The 20,791-nt window shown below is 35.7% G+C and overlaps 3 protein-coding genes across 6 annotated transcripts; 2 read left to right on the top strand and 1 right to left on the bottom strand.

Annotated features, from left to right (window-relative positions):
- Window positions 1-2,128: 2,128 nt before the first annotated feature.
- LOC18591536 (putative HVA22-like protein g) lies at window positions 2,129-5,407 on the top strand. Of its 4 annotated transcripts, none has more exons than XM_007017716.3 (8): window positions 2,129-2,455; window positions 3,159-3,199; window positions 3,522-3,565; window positions 3,662-3,760; window positions 3,852-3,908; window positions 3,987-4,050; window positions 4,146-4,355; window positions 4,652-5,407. In XM_007017716.3, the coding sequence occupies exons 3-8, from the start codon at window positions 3,534-3,536 to the stop codon at window positions 5,057-5,059; spliced, it is 870 nt and encodes a 289-aa protein (XP_007017778.1). In that variant the 5' UTR covers window positions 2,129-2,455; window positions 3,159-3,199; window positions 3,522-3,533; the 3' UTR covers window positions 5,060-5,407. The 4 variants fall into 4 exon arrangements, with proteins under 4 accessions (XP_007017778.1, XP_088665361.1, XP_007017781.1 ...); XM_088809235.1 differs by lacking the exon at window positions 3,159-3,199 and adding an exon at window positions 2,623-2,721; XM_007017719.3 differs by lacking the exon at window positions 3,159-3,199 and having other exon boundaries at window positions 2,130-2,455.
- Window positions 5,408-7,201: 1,794 nt separating this feature from the next.
- Window positions 7,202-11,238, top strand: GH9B7 (glycosyl hydrolase 9B7). The gene is made up of 6 exons (XM_007017714.3): window positions 7,202-7,740; window positions 8,057-8,340; window positions 8,749-9,186; window positions 9,802-9,943; window positions 10,433-10,599; window positions 10,709-11,238. Exons 1-6 carry the CDS (start codon window positions 7,524-7,526, stop codon window positions 11,039-11,041), a joined length of 1,581 nt encoding a protein of 526 aa, XP_007017776.1. The 5' UTR covers window positions 7,202-7,523; the 3' UTR covers window positions 11,042-11,238.
- Window positions 11,239-12,449: 1,211 nt separating this feature from the next.
- Window positions 12,450-15,107, bottom strand: LOC18591534 (cytokinin riboside 5'-monophosphate phosphoribohydrolase LOG1-like). Its single transcript, XM_007017712.3, has 7 exons — window positions 14,775-15,107; window positions 14,062-14,159; window positions 13,925-13,955; window positions 13,576-13,675; window positions 13,368-13,438; window positions 13,026-13,169; window positions 12,450-12,900 (listed from the first exon to the last, which is right to left on the bottom strand). Exons 1-7 carry the CDS (start codon window positions 14,955-14,957, stop codon window positions 12,805-12,807), a joined length of 723 nt encoding a protein of 240 aa, XP_007017774.1. The 5' UTR covers window positions 14,958-15,107; the 3' UTR covers window positions 12,450-12,804.
- Window positions 15,108-20,791: the final 5,684 nt, after the last annotated feature.

The following is a 20,791-nucleotide window of genomic DNA, read 5'->3' as shown; positions in this document are numbered from 1 at the left end:
AACAACTCATTTTTATTAGAACAATTGTGACAAATCATACCCAAAATTTGTATATAATATAATTTATACTTTTTTTTACGTTTCATGCTTGTGGCTTTTGACTATAGCCAAAGAAGAATACATTTCCTTTAGGTTTATCCTTCAATCATGATTTTAGAAAAGTTAACTCTATGGTAGAGGGGTTGATAAAAATGAGCACTTTTCGAGTTAGAGATTTGAGATTTTTTGATTTGTACATTAACATAGTTAATACTATTATGTCATTAAGTTTAATAAAATTAATTTTGTTACACGTGACAATACGTACGCATGAGACATGAAAGGAGGCATAGAGGTTGGGCAAAGCATTTTGTCTCACCAAGATGTTGTGGTTAATTAATGGTTAATGCAAATTATGCAAATGCATTAAAAAATTTAGGTCATTATTAATTGTCATAAATTACACGATTGTTCCTTCTTACTTTCTAATATCAAGGATAATTATAACGGACCCCCGATGGGGACGATCCAAATTTGTCTGGACTGTAAGTTACTCATCACCAGCACTTGATCCAGCTGTTAGTGAAGGCCGCTCACAAGCTGGATCAACGGTCTCCTTCAATTAATTTCATTTAAGATGGTGTGGTTAAACATATTATATATATATTATTATATTAAAAGGAAAAATAGCATAAACTTGCAAAATGTAGTTAATAGATATCATGTATTCAAGATGAATTTGGCTTGTAGCTGTTGTATAAGTTGAGTAAAGGTGGCAACAAAAAAATATAAGGTTGAGTAAAGGGAAGAGGATTTCACCCAAAAAAAAAAAAAAACTCCCCTCCAAAAAAGAAAAGTTCTGTTTATATGAATACCTAACAATTTACATAGAATCTTGAAATATGAAATTGAAATCCAATAATTTTAATACCAAAGTTTCATTGATTTATTAATTGGATATTTACATTTGTAATTGTGATTAAAATTTTGTCTACAAAGTTTGTATAGACCTTAATTTTTTTTTTGCATGAAACTAGGCTAAAGTACTTGATACGTTTTTTGAACTATATCTATTTACGTAATTAAGTTATTAATTTTTTATTATATTTAATTGAGTTTTTAATTATAACAGATAATTAATATTTTTCAAATTTAATGTCGATTGATATTTTCTCTTCTCGATGAAAAAAACTTGATAATTGATGTAGTTACATGACAATTGATATTGGCTTTGATTACTATTATTGTTTCATTAGAGTTTAAGCTACAAAACTATTATACATTGATAGAGTTTAATTGAGGTGATCATATGGTCCCCCAATCGGCACAAAGGTAGAAATAATGAAATTAACAAGACAATGGGTTGAAAATTATATAGCATTTGATAGTAACATACATTGGTGGGATCTTAAATGCACCTTCTCTTAAAGCATAATTATTAGCACATAAGAGAGTAAAAAAAAATTATACTTCCTAAATGATATAAAATGATGAAGTAGATGCAATCTCTTAGAATCAATTATAAAAATAGCAAGATTCTTCGAGGACTCCATGCATTGTCCATGTGAGAGAAAAAGACTTAAATTCTTCTCAAAGTGAAGAATTGAAGAAAAGAAAAGGTATGATAGTGGGACTTACAATCAAAAGGAGAATGGAAAAGAAAAAATATAAAAAAGAAGCCCCAACGGATTAAGATTTGACATGCCTTGCCTACAAATAATTTCAAATACGGCCAACATTTTTTAATAAATATTTTTTTATTTTTTATTTTTATAAAAATTAAAATTACAATTTTAATTTTGATTTATTTTATATAATTTATAACGTTAGATATCTAAATTTTAGTATATTTTATGACATTCTAAAAAATAGAAAAAAAAATTAGACAGAAAAATAAGAATTAGCCGTAGAGTAATCTTTGCACATTATCCATAACGATCACTTACTTTACCCATTAAAGGCTAAACCGAGAAGCGATTCTCTATACGCAATGAAATTCCACATCTTGGTCCGCGTGAAATCCAGAATCAGGTGAGCCGTCCCTTTTTAATCAAACGGCGATGAGGCAACAATAACGGAAAAATACCAGTGTGCTCCGCAGCAGAAGATATTTGCTTTAAATTGCACAATTAAAAACCCGGTGAGACCTAAAATCAAATCCGGACGTAGGGGAATTTGAAAAGGAACGACACAAAAGACTGTGATGCTATCACTCTCTTTAATTTTTTGATTTTTTTCCCAAAAGTCTTTCTCTCTCTATCGCACTCACCGCTACCGCCGACTTCGTAACGGTTAGCCGTCGTATTTTGGCGGCGCCGATTTTACCGTTCGCCGGCGATCTTCTCCGAAACTCATTTATTATTTCCTTGAAATCCTCTAAAAGTATTTGCTTCCGTGGTTTGGATTAACTCTCATTTCCGATTTTAATAAAGCTGTGTTTTGTTTGCTTCGTCTTATTGAAAATAATCTTTGTAAGGTACCAATCGCTCTTCCATTTCCTTCTATTTTCCTTGACATCTCCCTTTTCTTTGGGTGATTGAATCCGCACCACTGGAATCAAAATTTCCTCTAACATTGCATTGTTGATAACGATATTTTGGAAGTTTCTTTTTTCTAAACCGTTTTTTTATTCTCATTTTCTAGGTTTTCTGTATAAGATTTTGGTCATTTTAATTTGAACTGGACAATGTTTGCGTTTCTTTCGGATGATTTCTTTGTTTTCACTGCTTGTCGGTGCGATAGGTAGGATGATTTGTTAAAAACTTATGATTCCATACCTTAGAACTTTTGGTAGCTAATTAGTGTTTAATACTTAGTATTTTGATTATTATAACTTGTGTGATAAGGTAAGTTTTGGGGTTCATTAGCTAAATCATTGCGTTTTTTGAATCTGTAACATTACGTTACTCTTACTCCCCTGTTTGGTTGCTCAGAAAACTGGGATATGTGGATATTCCCAGCAGGTTTTATGTTGTTTTCATTTCCGCTATCTGAAAATTCTTGCTCAACTAAGTTTAAGAGTGTTTTCATGAGCAGTTTAGAGGATCTCTATCTTGAAGTAGTAAAAAAGAGTATTAAATTTTAGATCCTTTATGTATCAGCTTGATTAGGCCTTGTTTGACTAGAATTTACAGCATATTTGGATTGAGAGTACTGAATTAATTCCTCTTATTTGGTAGTTCATTAAGGAAAGAAGTAAAGAGAGGAGGAGAAACTTCAGGTAACCATTTCTCTCTAGGCTTTGTTTTGAAGGGATTTGGAGATGGCCGATGGGACTAATTATTACAAATTTTTCTTTCTTTGTGAACTTTGAAACTTACATAATTCATTAGAAATCACCACTTTACAAACAGGGGAGACTGATGCTACGAAGTGAAAGATCAGAAGTATAGATATTGTAGCCAAGGCCAATGTTCTGCCTTAATTAACATTTTTTTGCTTTGTGTTATGTAGCATATGGTTACACAGTCTTGTGCACTACTTGCTTAATTGCTTATTTTCTGAGATTTAATGCTGATTTTGCAACTGATTTTTAATTTCAGGAAGTAAACAAAATGATTGGATCCTTTCTTACCAGAGGACTTGTGTATGTTTTACCTTACAACTGGTTCTCTTTCTCGTTCGAGTTTTAATTGTATTCTTTTACTAGAAATTAATCATTCTCATTTAAATATTTTGGCAGGATGGTTTTTGGCTATGCTTATCCGGCATATGAATGTTACAAAACTGTTGAGCTGAATAAGCCTGAGATTGAGCAACTGCGCTTTTGGTGCCAGTATTGGTAGGTCTTGATTTGCAAGTTTTTCCATTTACGGTTGTGCAAATATTATGTATTTGTAACTCTTTTCCCCCCTTTTCCTTTCTGGTTTCAGGATATTGGTGGCTGTTTTGACAGTTTGTGAGAGAATTGGTGATGCTTTTATTTCATGGTAGGAATCATAAAACAGTAAAGACGTTTCATGTCTTGTTTCTCTTTTCTCATTGTGCTCCTGTTTGCCTTTTTGAAGGGTTCCAATGTACAGTGAAGCTAAGTTGGCATTCTTTATATATCTCTGGTACCCTAAAACAAGGGTATGTGTATTACTGTTAAAGAAATAAGAACATTTACTTGTGCTTCTACATGTTGATGTTTGTTTTAATTGCCCCTCTGTTTTGACTTATCTCAGGGAACTTCTTATGTGTATGATTCCTTCTTCAGACCATATGTTGCAAAGCATGAAAATGAAATTGACCGGAACTTGTTGGAACTAAGGACTAGAGCTGGAGATATGGCAGTTCTTTACTGGCAAAGAGCTGCAAGCTATGGTCAGACAAGAATTTTTGAGATCCTACAGTATGTTGCTTCACAGTCAACACCAAGACCTCACCATGCTCAGGTAGTTATTGAATTAAAGTTGTTTTGGTGAAACTGCATTGACTTGACTTTTCAGAATGAATATGTGAAACTGTAAACTGGTTGTTTTGTAAAAATGGTTTCCCCTGGAGTTAGAATGGCCTGTCACTTCCATGCGTTGAACTGTCTGTAAAATGTTTGAATATTAATTGCTGTGTCTATGGTGTAATTAATCTTTTCTAAATTTTTTTTTGTTCTGTACTGGTTTATCTTTTGCTATACATGTTTCAATCATCTTGAAGTTTATTTTTCTGTTCTCCATAACTTGAGAATTCTCAGGCTCAAGGTCCTAGGACCCGCCAACCCTCTGGTGTCCCAAACCGTCAATCATCTACTAAAACACAAGCAGCCCAACCAGAGACCGAAGAACCACCTTCACCGACATCTAGCACATCTTCAAGTCAACACCAAAAGGAAGTAGCTGAAGAGGTAGGACCTTCAAAGGTGCCTTCTCAGGTGGCTAAACCAGGTAGCCCTTCAGCATCCTCAAATAGCCAAAAAGCAGATACTGCATCTGAAAGTACCAGCCAGCCTGCAGAACCTGAAGCAGAAGCAATGCAAGTTGAACCAGTACCACCTTCTTCAGAGAATGAAAGCACAAACCCTCCTCCAAAAGAGACTCTCATGGAAGAAAGCATTCGACTCACACGCGGTAGGTTGAGGAAAGCCCGTTCTACAGCCCGTTAAAATAATGGCTTTAACTCCTTTTTTCTTTTCTTTTTAGCTTACAGAACTAGCACTTCATTCAGTAGGTGTATAATGGTATTGAATCATTGTTGTTTGAACGTTGATGTAAATTTCCTGTCTTCAAGTTTATATTTCATTTGTTGCTTTATTTTTTCAAACGTGGGGAAGATCCTGGGTCCTTGGGGCCAACTGATTCAACCCTCATCTGTGCATTTGGTCCCAAAAGATATGTGACTGAAAAAGCATAGATGATAATGTGATTTCCACCCTAGCGTGGCCTTTGGCCTCTGTCTGTTGTGGAAATTGTGCTTTGGATGGACCAATGATATAAAGTTCATCTTACATCCATGTTGGAGGGATTTTGCATGTACCGTTAACTTGATGCTTTTTGGTCTCCACTTATTGAATTTTGTATTGCTTAGTTGCTTGGGAGTTGGTGAAATAGCTGGTTGATTAAGAGAATAAAGGGGATTAGGGATGGAAAAATCCTTGGCGAGAATACTTGCTGTGCAGCTGCTGCAGTTGTCCACTTTAAACTACGCACCCAGGTTTAGCTTTAATTAAAAGAAATTAAGTTACACTAAAGCTGGTCAAGATGGGCTTTGGGTTGACACTATGGCTAATTAATTACTACAAAAGTGAAGTTAGGTTACAGAACAACGAAATCAATTAGCCTGTAAGATTGTGGTAGGTGTAAGCATGTGACTTTGCACAGAAAAAAAAAAAGAAGCATTTGTTCTGTGATGAAGTACAAAAAGAAAACTCAACTTTCAACCATTCAGTTACAATTGTATTTCCTCCCTCTGCTTTGAACCTTCTTCAGTTATAATTTTCCGCTTCCCCTTCCTTTTCGGGCCAAAGCCGTGCTTGTTGGGCCTTAAGAGGGCGAGAAGATGTCAGAGGGGACTACTTTGTTGGGTTAGACGTGACTAGCGAGCTCAATATTTATTTCTGGGTAGCCTGTTTAGAATCCTTGCACAGCCAATTGCTCTTAGTTACGAAACCTCATATAATATATGCAAGTAAGAGAGTTTTTTAAACTTATAAATGTGGATGTAATATATCTTAATAGGTTTGATAATTGAAATTAAAATCAATTTAAATTCAATTTTGATGTCACTTTAAGCGTTTTAATAAATAGAGCAAATAGGGTGATTTAACTAGTAATGAGAACGTCACAAATTTAAATTAAAAAAATTACAAAATTTCACATCGAATAAATAAATAAATAAATAATTTTTAGTTTATAAATATAAATGCTGTACACCTTAATTAATTAATATCTTTGAGAGAAAATAATGACTTCAAGACGCTCCAATTGTACGAGTTTTCATTCCAACGTATTGATGCTTTTAAAGGCTATAGCCAATCCATTTGGGGAGAGCACGTAAGCAACAAGTGCCGTTCACCACAGGCTTTTCTTAAGCAAATATTACTCTTTTCAGCTATTTTTCTCATAAATTTTAAAAAAATACAAATATTTAGAGACAAGATCGTAACATTTAAAAGTTCTTATCTCTAATGACATACATTATAATATAGCAACAATCAATTTAGTCCTTTTATCTTTATTACATTGAGCCTACTCATTGGTAACCATAGAAAGGATGAAAAGCAGCTGACTTGCCAAATGTCAATTGATTTTTAAATAAAATTTTCTTTTTATTTTCCTTTGCTTTTTGTCACGTGAAGACAACGACAATAGAGAGAGAATCAGAGAAAGGATCCTTGGCCCAGGAGATCCGTGTCCCTTCAGCCCAAAAGATGACACGGACGCTTCATCTAGACCATGATTGAACACTGAGTCGTTGAACCTGAAAGGCCTAATCTAGCCACTGACAGAACCCTCTTAACCCACTTACCAATCGTGGTTAAGACAAAGAAGCTCAACAATCATTCTCTTGCACCAGCTGTCGTACTGATACGAGTCCTTCCATGTCTGAAAAACGCAGTTAATACTGGTTCCTTGCGCTAATCTCGCCCCGACCAAAACTGAGGGACATATCCGTCATTGAAACATAAAATAAAACAGATAATAATTAGAATTATGTTATAGAAATCCCGCTCGAAATTCTAGTGTCGGTGACCTCTGTCCTGTAAGAAAGTAACCATATAAACAAATTTACGAGTCTGATTAGGAGTGAGGACCAATCTTTTGCTGACGCGGCACCAGATCCAGCTACCCTTTTTCCTTAATTAGCTTCTCTTCAACTAATCAACCCTGTCTCTAACCACATTTCCCTGGCAATAACTTCAGAGCCATTCAGTTCTGTAGATTTTTCTTTTCTTCTTCTTCTTCCCCAGGATAATCACATATTCTTCTTTTTCTTTTCTTTTTGAGCACGTTGAACCTGCTTTAAGACTCTGCATTTCTCTTTAACATAACCATTGTCCAATGCGCTTGTTTTGATCTAGATCTTGAGTTCAAGTTTTGTGCTTTGGGGGATTTTGAAGTGACCAAAAAATGGGGAAGGAATCGAAGTCGAAAGGGTGTTTGGGGTGGTTTCTAGTGATAGTTATATTGGCTCTGGTTGTTGGGGCCGTTGTTTATGCAATCAAGCAGAAAATGGATCACTCAGATGATGATAAGGCCGCTCCCGTTCCAGGACCTCCAGGCGCTATTGACAAGAAGTATGCTGATGCTCTCAAAATCGCAATGCAATTCTTTGACGTTCAAAAATGTACCTTTTCTTTACCCTCATTCTCTCTATATCTTTTACTCTGTTTACGTATATGGTTGTTCTCTTTCTTCGAAATTGCTTCCTCTGAGGATACCCTTTCACATATGGAACCAAGATTTGGAGTAACTTGATCTTTCGTTTTCGTTTAGTTAATTAAAACAAATGGTTTCTTCATTGAATCATTTTATTGGGTAACTTTTTCACTGGGATTTTCAAATTATGAAATTTTAATGATATGATATTATTAGTAATTCTTCGACTGCTCAACTTTGGTTCTTTTCTTAGTAAATATTTGAGGTCTTGTTTGTTGTCGCAGCTGGTAAGTTAGTGGATAATAAGATATCATGGAGAGGAGATTCGGGGCTTAAGGATGGAAGTGAAGCGAAGTTGGATCTTTCCAAGGGGATGTATGATGCTGGGGATCACATGAAGTTTGGTTTTCCATTAGCATTTACTGCTACAGTTTTATCATGGGCTATCCTTGAGTATGGAGATCAGATGGAGGCAGTGAATCAACTGGAACCTGCTCAAGAATCTCTCAAGTGGATTACTGATTACCTTATAAATGCTCATCCTTCAGAGAACGTGCTCTATATTCAGGTTGTCATTGTTATTAACTGCCATCTACTTTTTTGGATAGTGTGTGTATATACATGAGTGATTCCGCAAGCGCATTTAAATTGTTTTTGTTCACCTCATCTTGCCGTAGTAGTTTATATTCTGAATTATCAAAATGGCTTGGGGTTTTAATCAAAGGTTTTAGATCAGGGATATCTTTGGAGTTTAGCAATTGATTCTAAGCCTCAAACTTATGGTCTGGTATTTCTGATGTTGTATTTTACAAAATGAGAAACCTTTTCCCACTTCTGCAGTTGTATTGCGAAACATACTTGATTTGGAATCGAAGATGGTGTGATCTAATTGATAGTTGCATAATCCTTTTAAAAAAAAATCACGCCTCTGAAATATACATTAACTCCTACTTTTTGGCTTGCAACACTGAGGCAGGTGGGTGACCCTGAAGCAGACCATAAATGTTGGGACAGGCCTGAGGATATGACAGAGAAAAGGCCCCTCACCATGGTGAACACATCTGTTCCAGGGACAGAGGTTGCAGCTGAAACAGCTGCAGCTATGGCTTCAGCATCTCTGGTGTTTAAGACAGCTGACTCCACATATTCAAGCACGCTTCTTAAGCATGCCAAGCAACTTTTTACTTTTGCAGACAATCATAGAGGTTCTTACAGTGAGAACATCCCAGAAGTTGCAACATATTACAATTCAACAGGATATGGGGATGAGCTCTTATGGGCAGCAAGCTGGCTCTATCATGCAACGGGTGACCAATCATACCTTCGATATGTGACTGGCAAAAACGGAGAAGAGTTTGCTGAATGGGGAAGTCCAACCTGGTTTAGCTGGGACAATAAACTTGCTGGAACCCAGGTAAGGTTCCCTTTTTACAGAATTTTGAAGCAAGATGCTATCGTCTCTTTTTTTTTTTTTTTACCTTCATTTTATAGACTTATGTCAAGCATTGTGATGATATTAGTAAGTCCAAGGTCTCAATTTGTATGCACATTTAGTGAGGTTTTGTGAAAATAGGTAGGAATAACTTGAGTTCATTTCTGGCGCATCTTGTTTGAACTCCGTGGATCATTTGTTCATTTGTAAAGATGCAAAATTAAAGAGCTTCATTGGAAGGTTTATCTGCCAACATTCTTATAACCTCAAAGCATTTAGGTTGAGGAATATTTGAAGGAAAGTAATTCTCTGTCTATATTTAGTCCACATTCTTGATAATGTTTAATGTAATAGTGAGATATGCATCGCTTTGTTGTGCTAAGACATGAGCATGATGACTATTCTGTTTCAGTTGCAATTCTTTATTTTCTGACCTGAGTTCAACTATTGTAGGATATCTGGCCTCTTTTGTCAGATTCTGTGTATGGCTCTGCTTCATTTTAATTTGCTCTTACTGCTGTTTAAATACATATCAGAACCAGGAATTTTGCATAGGTTTTTTCTTACTTTTTGGCTGATTATGCTACATCATTGCAGGTTTTGCTTTCCAGGTTAAGCTTCTTTGGTGCCAAAGGTGCCTCTCAGAATTCTGGCCTTGAAAACTATAGGAAGTCTGCTGAGGATGTTATGTGCGGCCTTCTACCAAAGTCTCCATCTGCGACATCCAGCAGAACAGATGGTAATGTCTTCTTCAAAGCTAGGTGACTTAGATGCATATTTGTGCTATGCAGATCTTGAATTTGACAAAAAGAAAAGGTTCAAAGAAAGTTCATTATCATATCAAAAGATTTTAGACTAATAAATCAATTTAGTCATTGATGCTTGCTGTGTATTTCAATAGGCATCATAATGGATCATCAAGTTCCTTAAGCCATGTGCTGTTATATATCGAGACAGTTAGAAGTCAGAAAGAGAACACTGGAGAGATTTAAGCAATAAAAGTTGTCTTGAGATTAGATACCCATTATACCTAGTTTACCAAATTCATATCCTGATTTTTTGGACTGTAAATATTACTACCAGACCTTTATTGGCATATTTGCACTTCTAATTTTAGGGAGGATTAATGCACTCAGGTCACTAAAACCACTTGCAAAGTGAACTAGCCATTCCAATTCTTGTCTTCTTGAGACCTCTTTAATTTACCAGTATTGTCTTTCTGGTGCAGGTGGTCTTATATGGGTCAGTGAATGGAATGCTCTGCAGCATCCTGTTGCTTCTGCATTTTTAGCTGCTCTTTACAGTGATTACATGCTTACATCACGGACTCCAAAGCTGAAGTGTGGTGACGATTCATTCAAACCATCAGATCTTAGAAAGTTTGCCAAATCACAGGTATGCTGTTTACATTGTGTGAGAAATATGTATCATAAAAAAATGCAGATATTCCTCTTAAAGTCTCATACCAGCTTAATAATAGTACTATAACAATCTTTGCTTCCAGGCTGATTATGTCTTGGGCAGTAATCCCTTGAAAATGAGCTTTCTTGTGGGGTACGGGGATAAATACCCACAATATGTGCATCACAGAGGAGCTTCAATTCCAGCTGATGCAACTACTGGTTGCAAAGATGGCTTCAAGTGGCTTGATTCAACTAAACCCAATCCTAACGTAGCTATTGGAGCTCTTCTCGGTGGCCCTTTCCTAAATGAAACATACATTGATTCCCGGAACAACTCAATGCAAGCAGAGCCAACCACATATAACGGTGCCATTATTGTTGGCCTCCTCTCAAGTTTGGTGACTACCTCTTCTGCAGTTAAATCCTTCACCTAAAGTAGCTGTAGTCTATAACCAATTACAGATTTGTTTGTACTATATGTAGCTGTATGAAACACCGCGTTTGACGAGGGTCAACTCAGATGTGGCTCGCCTGCACTGAGTTTTTTTGGTGTATTTTGGAGGGATAGCCCCAGATATGTATCTTTTCAACTGGTGATTATATGCGAGTTCCATCTTTCGATCGCTGTGTATTTCAGTTATATTTCTTAGTCTGTTCGATTTCGGTTTGGTTCATTAATTGGGTATATGATCAGATATAATTCTGGGAAACAAACATAAATTTGAGTGCAATGACAGAACTGAAGATGAATCTGATATCTACCTTGAAATATATGAGCTTTGCTTAACAAAAGTCACCAAAAGGGTACGAGTAAAAAGTCAAGTCTGCTGCTATGTTCAATAAGAAGTATTTCCTCATATAAGTCGAACAACCTTGAGCAGAGAATTATCTTCTCCACGTTTGTCACGCGAGCCTGGAAATGGACAGATACAGATCCGAAGGCCTTGGTTAACCACTCACTGTACAATTGACTTGCTCATGACAATATCGAGTTCATGCTCATCCAAAGCTGGAATTTGCAAAACGCGAAAGAGGTGAGACAGCGCTGTGACAAGGAAATGCAATTGGGGTTCCTTCCTTTTGGATCACAATGACAGCCCAAGTCGTCAGCAAATGGGCGAATGCCCTTCATCCACAACGAAAGCCACTTACTAGTGCAATGTCCCAAGGGCTCTTTTACCTAACAGACAGCCATCAAAAGGCCATCGTGAACCCAAAAATGGTAGGGGAAGGTCCACTCACTCTCGACCATTACTTTCTCGCTCTCAGCCTTTTGCACACGAAGCACTTTGTGTATGCTCCTTGGGTACGGTCAAGTCCAGGTGTCCAGTACCTTCTCACCAGTGTCCACTCAAAATCACCAACGTGGTCTTGTTTTTACTCCCAACCCCTACTGTCCTTTCGCCCCACTATTAACTCCTTAAAAAACTATCAATCATGAACAATTATTTGCGTAACGTCTTTGCTCTTGCACGCCACTCTTCGCAATCCATCATTAGCATTTCAGGCATGCATGCTTGCTCCTAACTTCCACTTGGAAATCACCTTTTAACTTGATTGCAAGTACCATGCCTTTTTTAGGCATCAGAGTAGTCAGGCATACATTGCTAAATTAAGATAAAAAGGAATATCGGAATGGTATATCGAATGGAACAGAAAAACTTGCACGTTCTGGATTTGACTGTTGATTTCAATGGTTTCAAAGCTGAAAATAAGGTAATGGGTACTGAAAGTTGGAGGAAAATATACATTCTTTTGCTGGACATTTCCTGTTTTTTCCTCTGCTGGTTCTTCCCTGTTGCCCCTGCCCATCCCCATCAACTTCTTTTGTCGAAAGCAATATGTAACAACCCATCATTTCAAGAAAGGAAAGAATAAAATATACAGAATTAGCAATCACCGACTTAGGAAGCTAAGAAAGTCACTGACATTGTTTGTCCAGGTCAGACTCTAATTAAACCAAAAGGGCAAAAAATATTAATAATAACAACCAGAAGAAAAAAGAAAAGAAAAAAGAATTCACAGCATGATCCACAGCTGGAATAAAAGAAACTGTGGTGTGGCACTGGTACCGGCAACTTGTCTGTGGAGCTTGCATCTACAAAGGTTGTTCTTGTTGTTGTTGTTGTTGTTGTATATGGCTAAGAATCTACGGTCATAATTTGTCGATCATGTGTGAATGAATGTGATGATCAGGTCAACGAGCAATGTCTGATTTTGCCGTGAAACCTAATTGTTGCTCCATTTCCCAGCTTAGCTTGGAGGCCACCTCAGAGTGTTTAGGTTCATACTCCTGGTCAAAAAGTCATCATCAGAAAGGGGGGGCCAAAAGAAAATGGACGGCTCAGATCATTTTGACTTCATTTGACTATGTGGAAAGGTGGTATTGGGTTAGGGGAGATTTGGAAAAAAATGTACCTCGAGCTTGCACATGAGTTCTTGGGCAGTTTGGGCAGAGACAATTATGTCACGGGCAGCTGGCGCTATGAAACCTTCATCCACAGCCTTGTCTATGAATGATAAGAGTGAGTTGTAGTACCCATCCACGTTCAACAATCCCACCTGTTTTCCCAAAAAAAAAATTCTCCTTTTATTTCTACAAATTTTGGGTTTCTTTCAATTAAAATATTTGCACGTTTTCTGCATGTGAATCTCTGGATAATTTGTGTTTTGAGATGTTTATCCCTTTCGAAAAAGATGTCTACTTTCTTTCTCCAATTGTACGAACAGACAGAAAAAGGAAAAAAAAAGGTAAATTACTGGTTTGTCATGGATTCCTAGCTGAGCCCAAGTGATCACTTCCAGGAGCTCTTCCAGGGTTCCATAGCCACCTGTGAGTTGGAACTTTGATCAGATCAATTATTAGAAAAACAAAAAAAAAAAGTAAAGTTGGTTGGCAGTTATGCCAACAGTTATCTAGGACATTGTAAATTGTATAGAATCCTGTATGATTGAATCCAGAACAAACCTGGCAAGGCAATAAACGCATCGGCTTGACGGGCCATTTCAGCTTTACGTTGGTGCATGCCTGACACAGCTCTTACTTCTCCCACTGGCTCGCCTGTAATCTGAAATTTTTCAAACAGGAGATTATAGTTTTTAAAGAACTCTGACAATCAAAAATGGGAGCCCAATTTCAGAGAGATTCAAGCATGGAGTTGTTTGAATCTTAAATTGTCCTCATATGGGAATAAGAATTACAAACTTTTCGGGGAATAACTAATCTAAGTTGTTCATGTGATGGCAGTGCTCACATGAATCTGAACTATCCTTATTTTCCAACTACAAGAAAAGACCAAATACTGTTTGATATTTACCTCTCTTGGCATGAGAGTCTTGGGAATTACCCTGCAAGAAAAATTTGGAAAGCAAAGAGTTAAAGTTAGAGACAGGATCAGAGAGGAGAGGACAAGATATGGAGAAAGAGAGAGCGAATAGTGCCGCCATGACTTACCCCAACACGTGGCGACCACCATCAAAGACAGCTTGAGAGACCAGCCCCATCAGGCCAATGCTTCCTCCTCCATAAACCAAGTCAATGTTTCTTTCAACCTGCAGCTTTTATTTTATTATTAAACTTACGTGTTTGATTTAAACATATTCCTACAATTACTCCATTACAAAGAGTGTAATCACACTATTTTATTCCTTGTGGTCTTGGCATTAATTTCCCTTGAATTCAAAACTTCACCGAACTGATTCAAGTTTTAATCCAACCAAAACAGAGCAAACAGAGGATGACTTTGAACTGAGGTCTCTGATTTCTTCTTTGCTCAAAACTGGTGAAATTCTTGATTTGATATATCAAAAGTAAAGAAGGCTGTCCTAATCTTTGAGGTTCTTTACGAAAACAGCTTTGCTTTCAGTCAATTCAAAGATGAAGGAGGCTCAATTACAGCTCATTACAATCAAACTTCTTATGTATACACCTTAAAAAAGTTCGAGACCAGATATTGTTTTGGAATAGTGCAGTTCAGGTCAATGTAAAGGCAAAGACTCGCCTAAATTCATCAGTCAAAGAAGCCTAAACACGTATGCCAATTATACCTACTGATCAATTCTTAGAACTGCAAACAGAAAGGAAGAGGAGAGGCAAAAAAGACAATTTGAAAAAGAAGTCTTGTCTGTCTCCTTCATGTTTATGACAAAAAAAAGAGGTTTATGTACCAGTTGTTGGCCAAGCTGAATAGCAGAAAGCTGGTAGCTAGGATTCTTGCCAGGGCTGCTGCCGCAAAAGACACAGACACGTCTGAATCTTGACTTCATGGAATTGGGTTGTCGTTGTAGCTGTTGTTGCTGCTGCTGCTGCTGTTGCAGGTGGTGATGGAGGTGGAGTTGTTGATTTTCCATAAGAGGAAAAGCTTGAGACGACTATGGTTTTGCTTCAAATAGTGATTTTCTCTTCTTTAAGGTGTGAGAAAAGAACCCAAAAGGAATGTGTTTGTTGTGTAAGAGCAGTCAGCAATCTCTTGAAAAACCAAAGCCCAAAAGTTAAGGGGGAATGAAAAATTGGTGTCTTTGGTCCCTTTTTATATCAAATCAATGCCCCCAGTTGCCCCCACGGTCCAACACATCACGTCTCTCAGCTTCTCATCTCATGATACATTCTCTCCCCAACTGTAGCTTGAGGTTGAGCTATCATTTTAATCCCCTTGTTTTGTGGATTCGACTACGCCTCAATTTGCGAGTTCTTCTTCACCTCAATTCACGAGACCCTTTCAGATTTAATGCCTCCCCTCTTGGCCTTTGCACGCTTACCCAAGATGACCAGCTTTAACTACCAAAAACGACATGTTAAATTCCGAATCAATTTTGTTCTTCAAACTCTAATCAAAATGATTTTAAATTTATCATCTTGAATGATTGCGTGTATGTATATTCAATGATTGTAAGCAAATCAAATTACATCAATCACAAAATGATACTCTTATCTTATCTATCACATTATAAATTATTTTATGATCGTTTTTTTGTAAAATCAAAAATTATCATATCAATTTATTATTTCTATTCATTTAACGTCTCGATGAATTTATTAACAAATAATAATGTAAGAAATCATTCAATTAGTTTGATAAGAAAGGTACATTCTAGATTAAAAACAAAACTAATTTAACAGGTAATTGGCAAATGTATGTGTGAGACTTTTGAATTAAAATGATTGAAAAACACTAGTTGAAGGGATTAGTCTTAATTCAAATTATTATTCTCTTATTACAAAAACACATTGATGTGACAACACTTTGTATAGCGAAGATGAGAGACAAAACGAGATGAACAAATCAGAGGTCGAGCACTTACTTTTAAAAATCAAAATCTTTGGCCGAGGATCTTGGATTTACAAGTTGGTAATCAAACACTATCTTAGTTAGATTAAACGGGTTTCAACTTTAGCATTTGGTCTCACTTGGGGGGTGTGGGGTTGAAGCAAAATTTGGAAGTTAACCCCTTGGGAAGGAGTTGCAATGGGACAATGGATCAATAATTTTTGAGAGATAGATATCATCACTCGTGTAACCTTGTCCTCTTGTAGTAACTGTCCCACAAGATTGAGATATAGACCACACATCTTCATCCACGGTTGATCTGCCCACACTCAAAAGTCTTAATCTCTCTCTGTCCCTCCCTTTCTTAATGTAATAATTTTCCAGACAAAGTTTATGTGTTTGACATTAAAAACAGGCTGCATGCGACTAAGAGAGAAGGTACAATATATGTTTATGGGGGGAATTAAAGAAGAAAAATTTGCAAATTGATGGAGGTGGAGAGAAGAGATGAGATGTTGGATTTGATTTTTAGGCAACAAAATGAAACAACCAGTTGAGGGGTGGACACGTGATACCATGAATTCTGGTCTGTCCCACTTGGAGAATTATATGATCGGAGGAAAGAAACCAAGGAAGGTTCTCCTAGTATATGCACATGTACAAGCTACTTGATCAAACCAAATAAACCTTTGAGAAATGGAAATGAGAGAGAGAAAGAGCTGTGAGAGATTCTGTGAACTTGGTGATCGCTCACCCTGTCGTACGAATCCATTCATGGAGTTGGGACATTTGGGACATTGGGAAGTTTAGATAGGTGTGAAACAGCTGTCTTGGTGGTTGTAACCTATGCTGCTGTCTCAGATTGGACATAGACTGGGCCTTCCCTTTCACTTCAGCTGGATTTTCATCTTTATCACTATTCACTACCATTTCTTTCCTGGGTTTTTTTTTTATTATTATTATTATTATTTATTTCTTTTTCTTCCTTCCTGGCATTGCCATTACCTTCTTTGTTTTGGAAATTACAATTTTGGTGCTTTAGGTAATGTGGGATTTATATAATTCACCCAAGAAAAAATTCAGTTTTAACAACTATGTAGGCATTTTTGAGATATAAACATATAGTTTATTAAAACTTAAGTTGTTTAAACCATCAAAAACAACAAAAATTCAAAAAATAAAACATTACAGAGTAATAAAAACGAATAATAATTAATACACAACCACAGCAACATGATTTAAAGAAACCAAATAGTGATTTCAACAGAAAATAGTAAAAATAAATAAATACTAGTTTTATTAAATAACAGCAATAAGCTAAGAGTAGTATTTGGACACATCACACATTTAATAACCATAAAAACCTTTGATATAATTATAAACAAGTCAGCAGATGTAGCTCAAGGATCATGTCTGGAAGATTCTCATAGAAAATGGGAGGTCATTAAATTATAATTATTTTCACTATAACAGAATATTAGTAATTTTTTAATTAATTAATTAATTGAACATGTACCGTTAATTTAACATGGATCCCTATCAAGGTTGCAAATTAATTGGTTGTTGCTTCTCTATCTTGTACTTGCCCAATGAGGCAAACCTAGAAGTCCACAAGATTCCTATCTTCCCCCAGCACCCACTAGCTAGCTAATAAGCTTACCAATGGTGAGGCTATGAAAAGGTTCCTACACTTATCCCTAAACAACAAGTTGTTGAGTGGGAGATTGATTGAACTAAAAGTATTTAAATCATAAACAACCCTAACTTTTTTTTGTTTTTTGCACATGGGATGCATTTTAGGATGCTTAATGAACACATGAAACTTATGTATTTTGAAGTTGCAATGACATAAATAAAAGTAATTTAACACAGTCTTTAAACAAAATTTTCTAAGTTATTTTCCCTCGTCCTTGGACCCGAGGAAACTTTTTCATCTGTCATATTCGATATTAATTACTATGTACTTCTTTAATTGTCTTTTTTTGACTTTTACGAAAATAAATACAAATTTTGATTTTAATGTATGTTGTATTAAATTTTCGATTTCCAAGTCTCATGCAAGGTCGAATTTTTTTTTTTTTTTCCTTGTCCATCGAGGAATTATATCTTTACTTTGAACTCCTGGAAGTACTAATTTATCTATCATAGTTGTCGGCTCTGTTTAAAGGCATTCGGTTTTAATTAATTGAGAGTTTCAACGGTGATACGTTGCTGTCAACAAGGTTTGACAGAACATGCATGAAAACGATTACAACAATCAAACCCCCGACCATGCACCGAAATTCTCTTTACCCTTTTCTGTTAAAATTCAAACCTACGTACCCTGAGCCCTGGAACATGTCTTGTTACGTTAGTAAACGTGTCTGTTCTGGATATTGTCAAGGTAAACCATGAAAAGAAAAATAATTACTGTTATTATCAAGTCAATTTCTTCCTATTTTGTTATAGTGTTTATCTTTGACTTAATAATCAAAGACGAACCATTGTTTGATGAATTTATCATAATCTTAATTAATCGGGAAAGTTTATTTTTTGCTTTTTATTATCAATTCCTCATAATATTGACTATGAATTTAATAGGTTATCATATTTGTATGTATGAGTGTTTGAGATATTTAAATTCATTATTTCTTCACGGTAAAGGGTTATTTTTTAAATGAAATCTTTGGAGAAAGGGAGACGGTTATGCAAAAGACAAAAGCAAATCCAATAGATTGGAACACTTCATTTTATTTACTAACTAATATGAAAAATTGATTTAAATAATAAAAAAAAGTGAGATGATCTCTTAAGGAAAGCAAGAATTATATCTACGTGGCTTATAATGGATGGAGTCAATATTTCTTTAAATTCAATTTTAATACAGAAAAAAAAAAAAGAATTCCCCATATCCTAATTGACTATTGCTTCCCCCACAAAGCCCCATCCATGTGCAAAGAATTCCCAATTTCCTTCTTTTTTTTTTTCTTTTCCTCCAAACATTAAATAAATCTTCTCGTTGAATTCAATACTTCTTATCCAATCAACAGCTTTCCCACAAGACTTATCTAATTTGGTTGGTCGTTGCCTCGTGTTTCGTCACTTGGTCTTACCAAAAACAAAAAGTATATTAATATTCCTAGAAGAGGGGTCATACTTAAATGCTCAATTTCCCTCCCTTCACCTCTCAAATCTACCTGTCTCTGCTCTCCACCTACAACAAGGAAGGATTGGTTTTGGGTGTCATTTCCTTATAAAAGGGGTTTTGGGTCTTTTTGACTGATGATATTTTATCAAATCAAAGTGTTAATTAACAACTATATTAGTGATTAAGACGTGAATATTAGTCCTGATAATGTGGTTTAGAAAAGAACACATCTCCCTATGGGGGAGGGGGACGGGTTTTGATGCCTTGATCTTTGGGAAGGTGCAAGAAGAAATAACCTAACACCCCCTAAAGCAAAAATGACAGTATTCATTTGGAATTATAATATATTTGTGCAAAGGGGGTGTTGCTGGTGAGACCAGGGCAAGCCATGACAAAGCTTCTTTTGGAATTTGTATGACCTTTTTGCCTCTAATTAAAGATTCATAGCTTTTTTCGGTTGGTAAGTCAGATCTCTTCAAACAGCCTTAATATTAGTATACGGCATTGTCCGCGGCTGATTTGAGTGACTGAGTAAAATGCTCACCATGTATCACGGATGACAAAAGTTCTCTCATGCATTCCTTTTCATTTTGCTTAAATTTCTTCAAAAAAAGTTTTAGAAAGAAGGACTAAAGCTTTCGAGATCGTTATCAATCAATTTATCGAAATTTTCTATTGATGTAACAATCTAACGATAATATACGTATCGATCAATCATTCAATATGATAAAGATATCACACTCGAATATTTTAATTCAATAATAACTTCTATCATATTCATTTTTTCAAAAAATTGTACTTCGATCTTATTTTTGTCACCTTACATTTTCAAATAACGGATTAGTATGGGTATGATTTTTGTGATGAAAGGGACTCATTCTGGGTACCATCTCAAATCTTTCAAAGGGAAAGGTATCTAATCTCAAAACTGTTACCCATCGTTATCTTTTAATGATGGGAATTTGCTGCAACTTGCTATACATCTGTTTTGTCTGTAATTTGGCAGCAAATACAGCCACAACCCAAAGGGTTTCTAATAATTTTTTCCAACATGAACTAATGATTGAAACAACAAACTGCAATTTGCAAACATGAGAGACATTACTTTCAATACTGTTCCTTGAATAAATGAAGTATACGAAGTGTATAGATGTGTCCTTTGGATGCATCTCAGCAGACTTTTGTGCCCCAATTGAAATGCCTGTTAGAGGGACGAGACATACATGGTTGGCTTCATATCAAACAATAATGATAAATAACAAGTCACATCTACATTTTAATTGCAATATGCTTTCCCACTAGTATGAGATTAATTCAATTTTATTTCTTTCTTCTTCTTTTTTTTATAAAAAATTTCTAAGGTTTTAAGGGGTACCATGTTCATGATTTGCATAAGGTTATTGATTAATGTTCTACTTAAGGAATTAAACCTTTTTACTAATTATGTCTTGACTAGCTTTCTTGTTATGGCAAATAGGTAGCATTATATGCAAATTATGGAGCTGAACACGTGTAGTCATTAACTTATTACAATCGTCACTAATGACTTCATTTGCCAGTCATAATCTTCAAATTTTGTTTTCTTTTTGGCTAAACTATAAACGAAAGAACTTCAAAAGTAAAAAATAAGTCTGTTTTAACATCGTTTAAAGAGAACAAAACTTAAACTCATCATCTCATTTAAAATAATTACATAAATTATTTCGTTAAAATTATATTATAATACAAGAGTTCTTTTCTTACAATATAATATCATAGTTTCAGATTCAATAAATCAAGATTTCCTTTTT

Source organism: Theobroma cacao, chromosome 8 (genome assembly GCF_053813885.1).
Source record: "Theobroma cacao isolate CCN51 chromosome 8, ASM5381388v1, whole genome shotgun sequence".
NCBI classification, from domain to species: Eukaryota; Viridiplantae; Streptophyta; class Magnoliopsida; order Malvales; family Malvaceae; genus Theobroma; species Theobroma cacao.
This window is presented reverse-complemented; position numbering and strand designations above follow the sequence as displayed.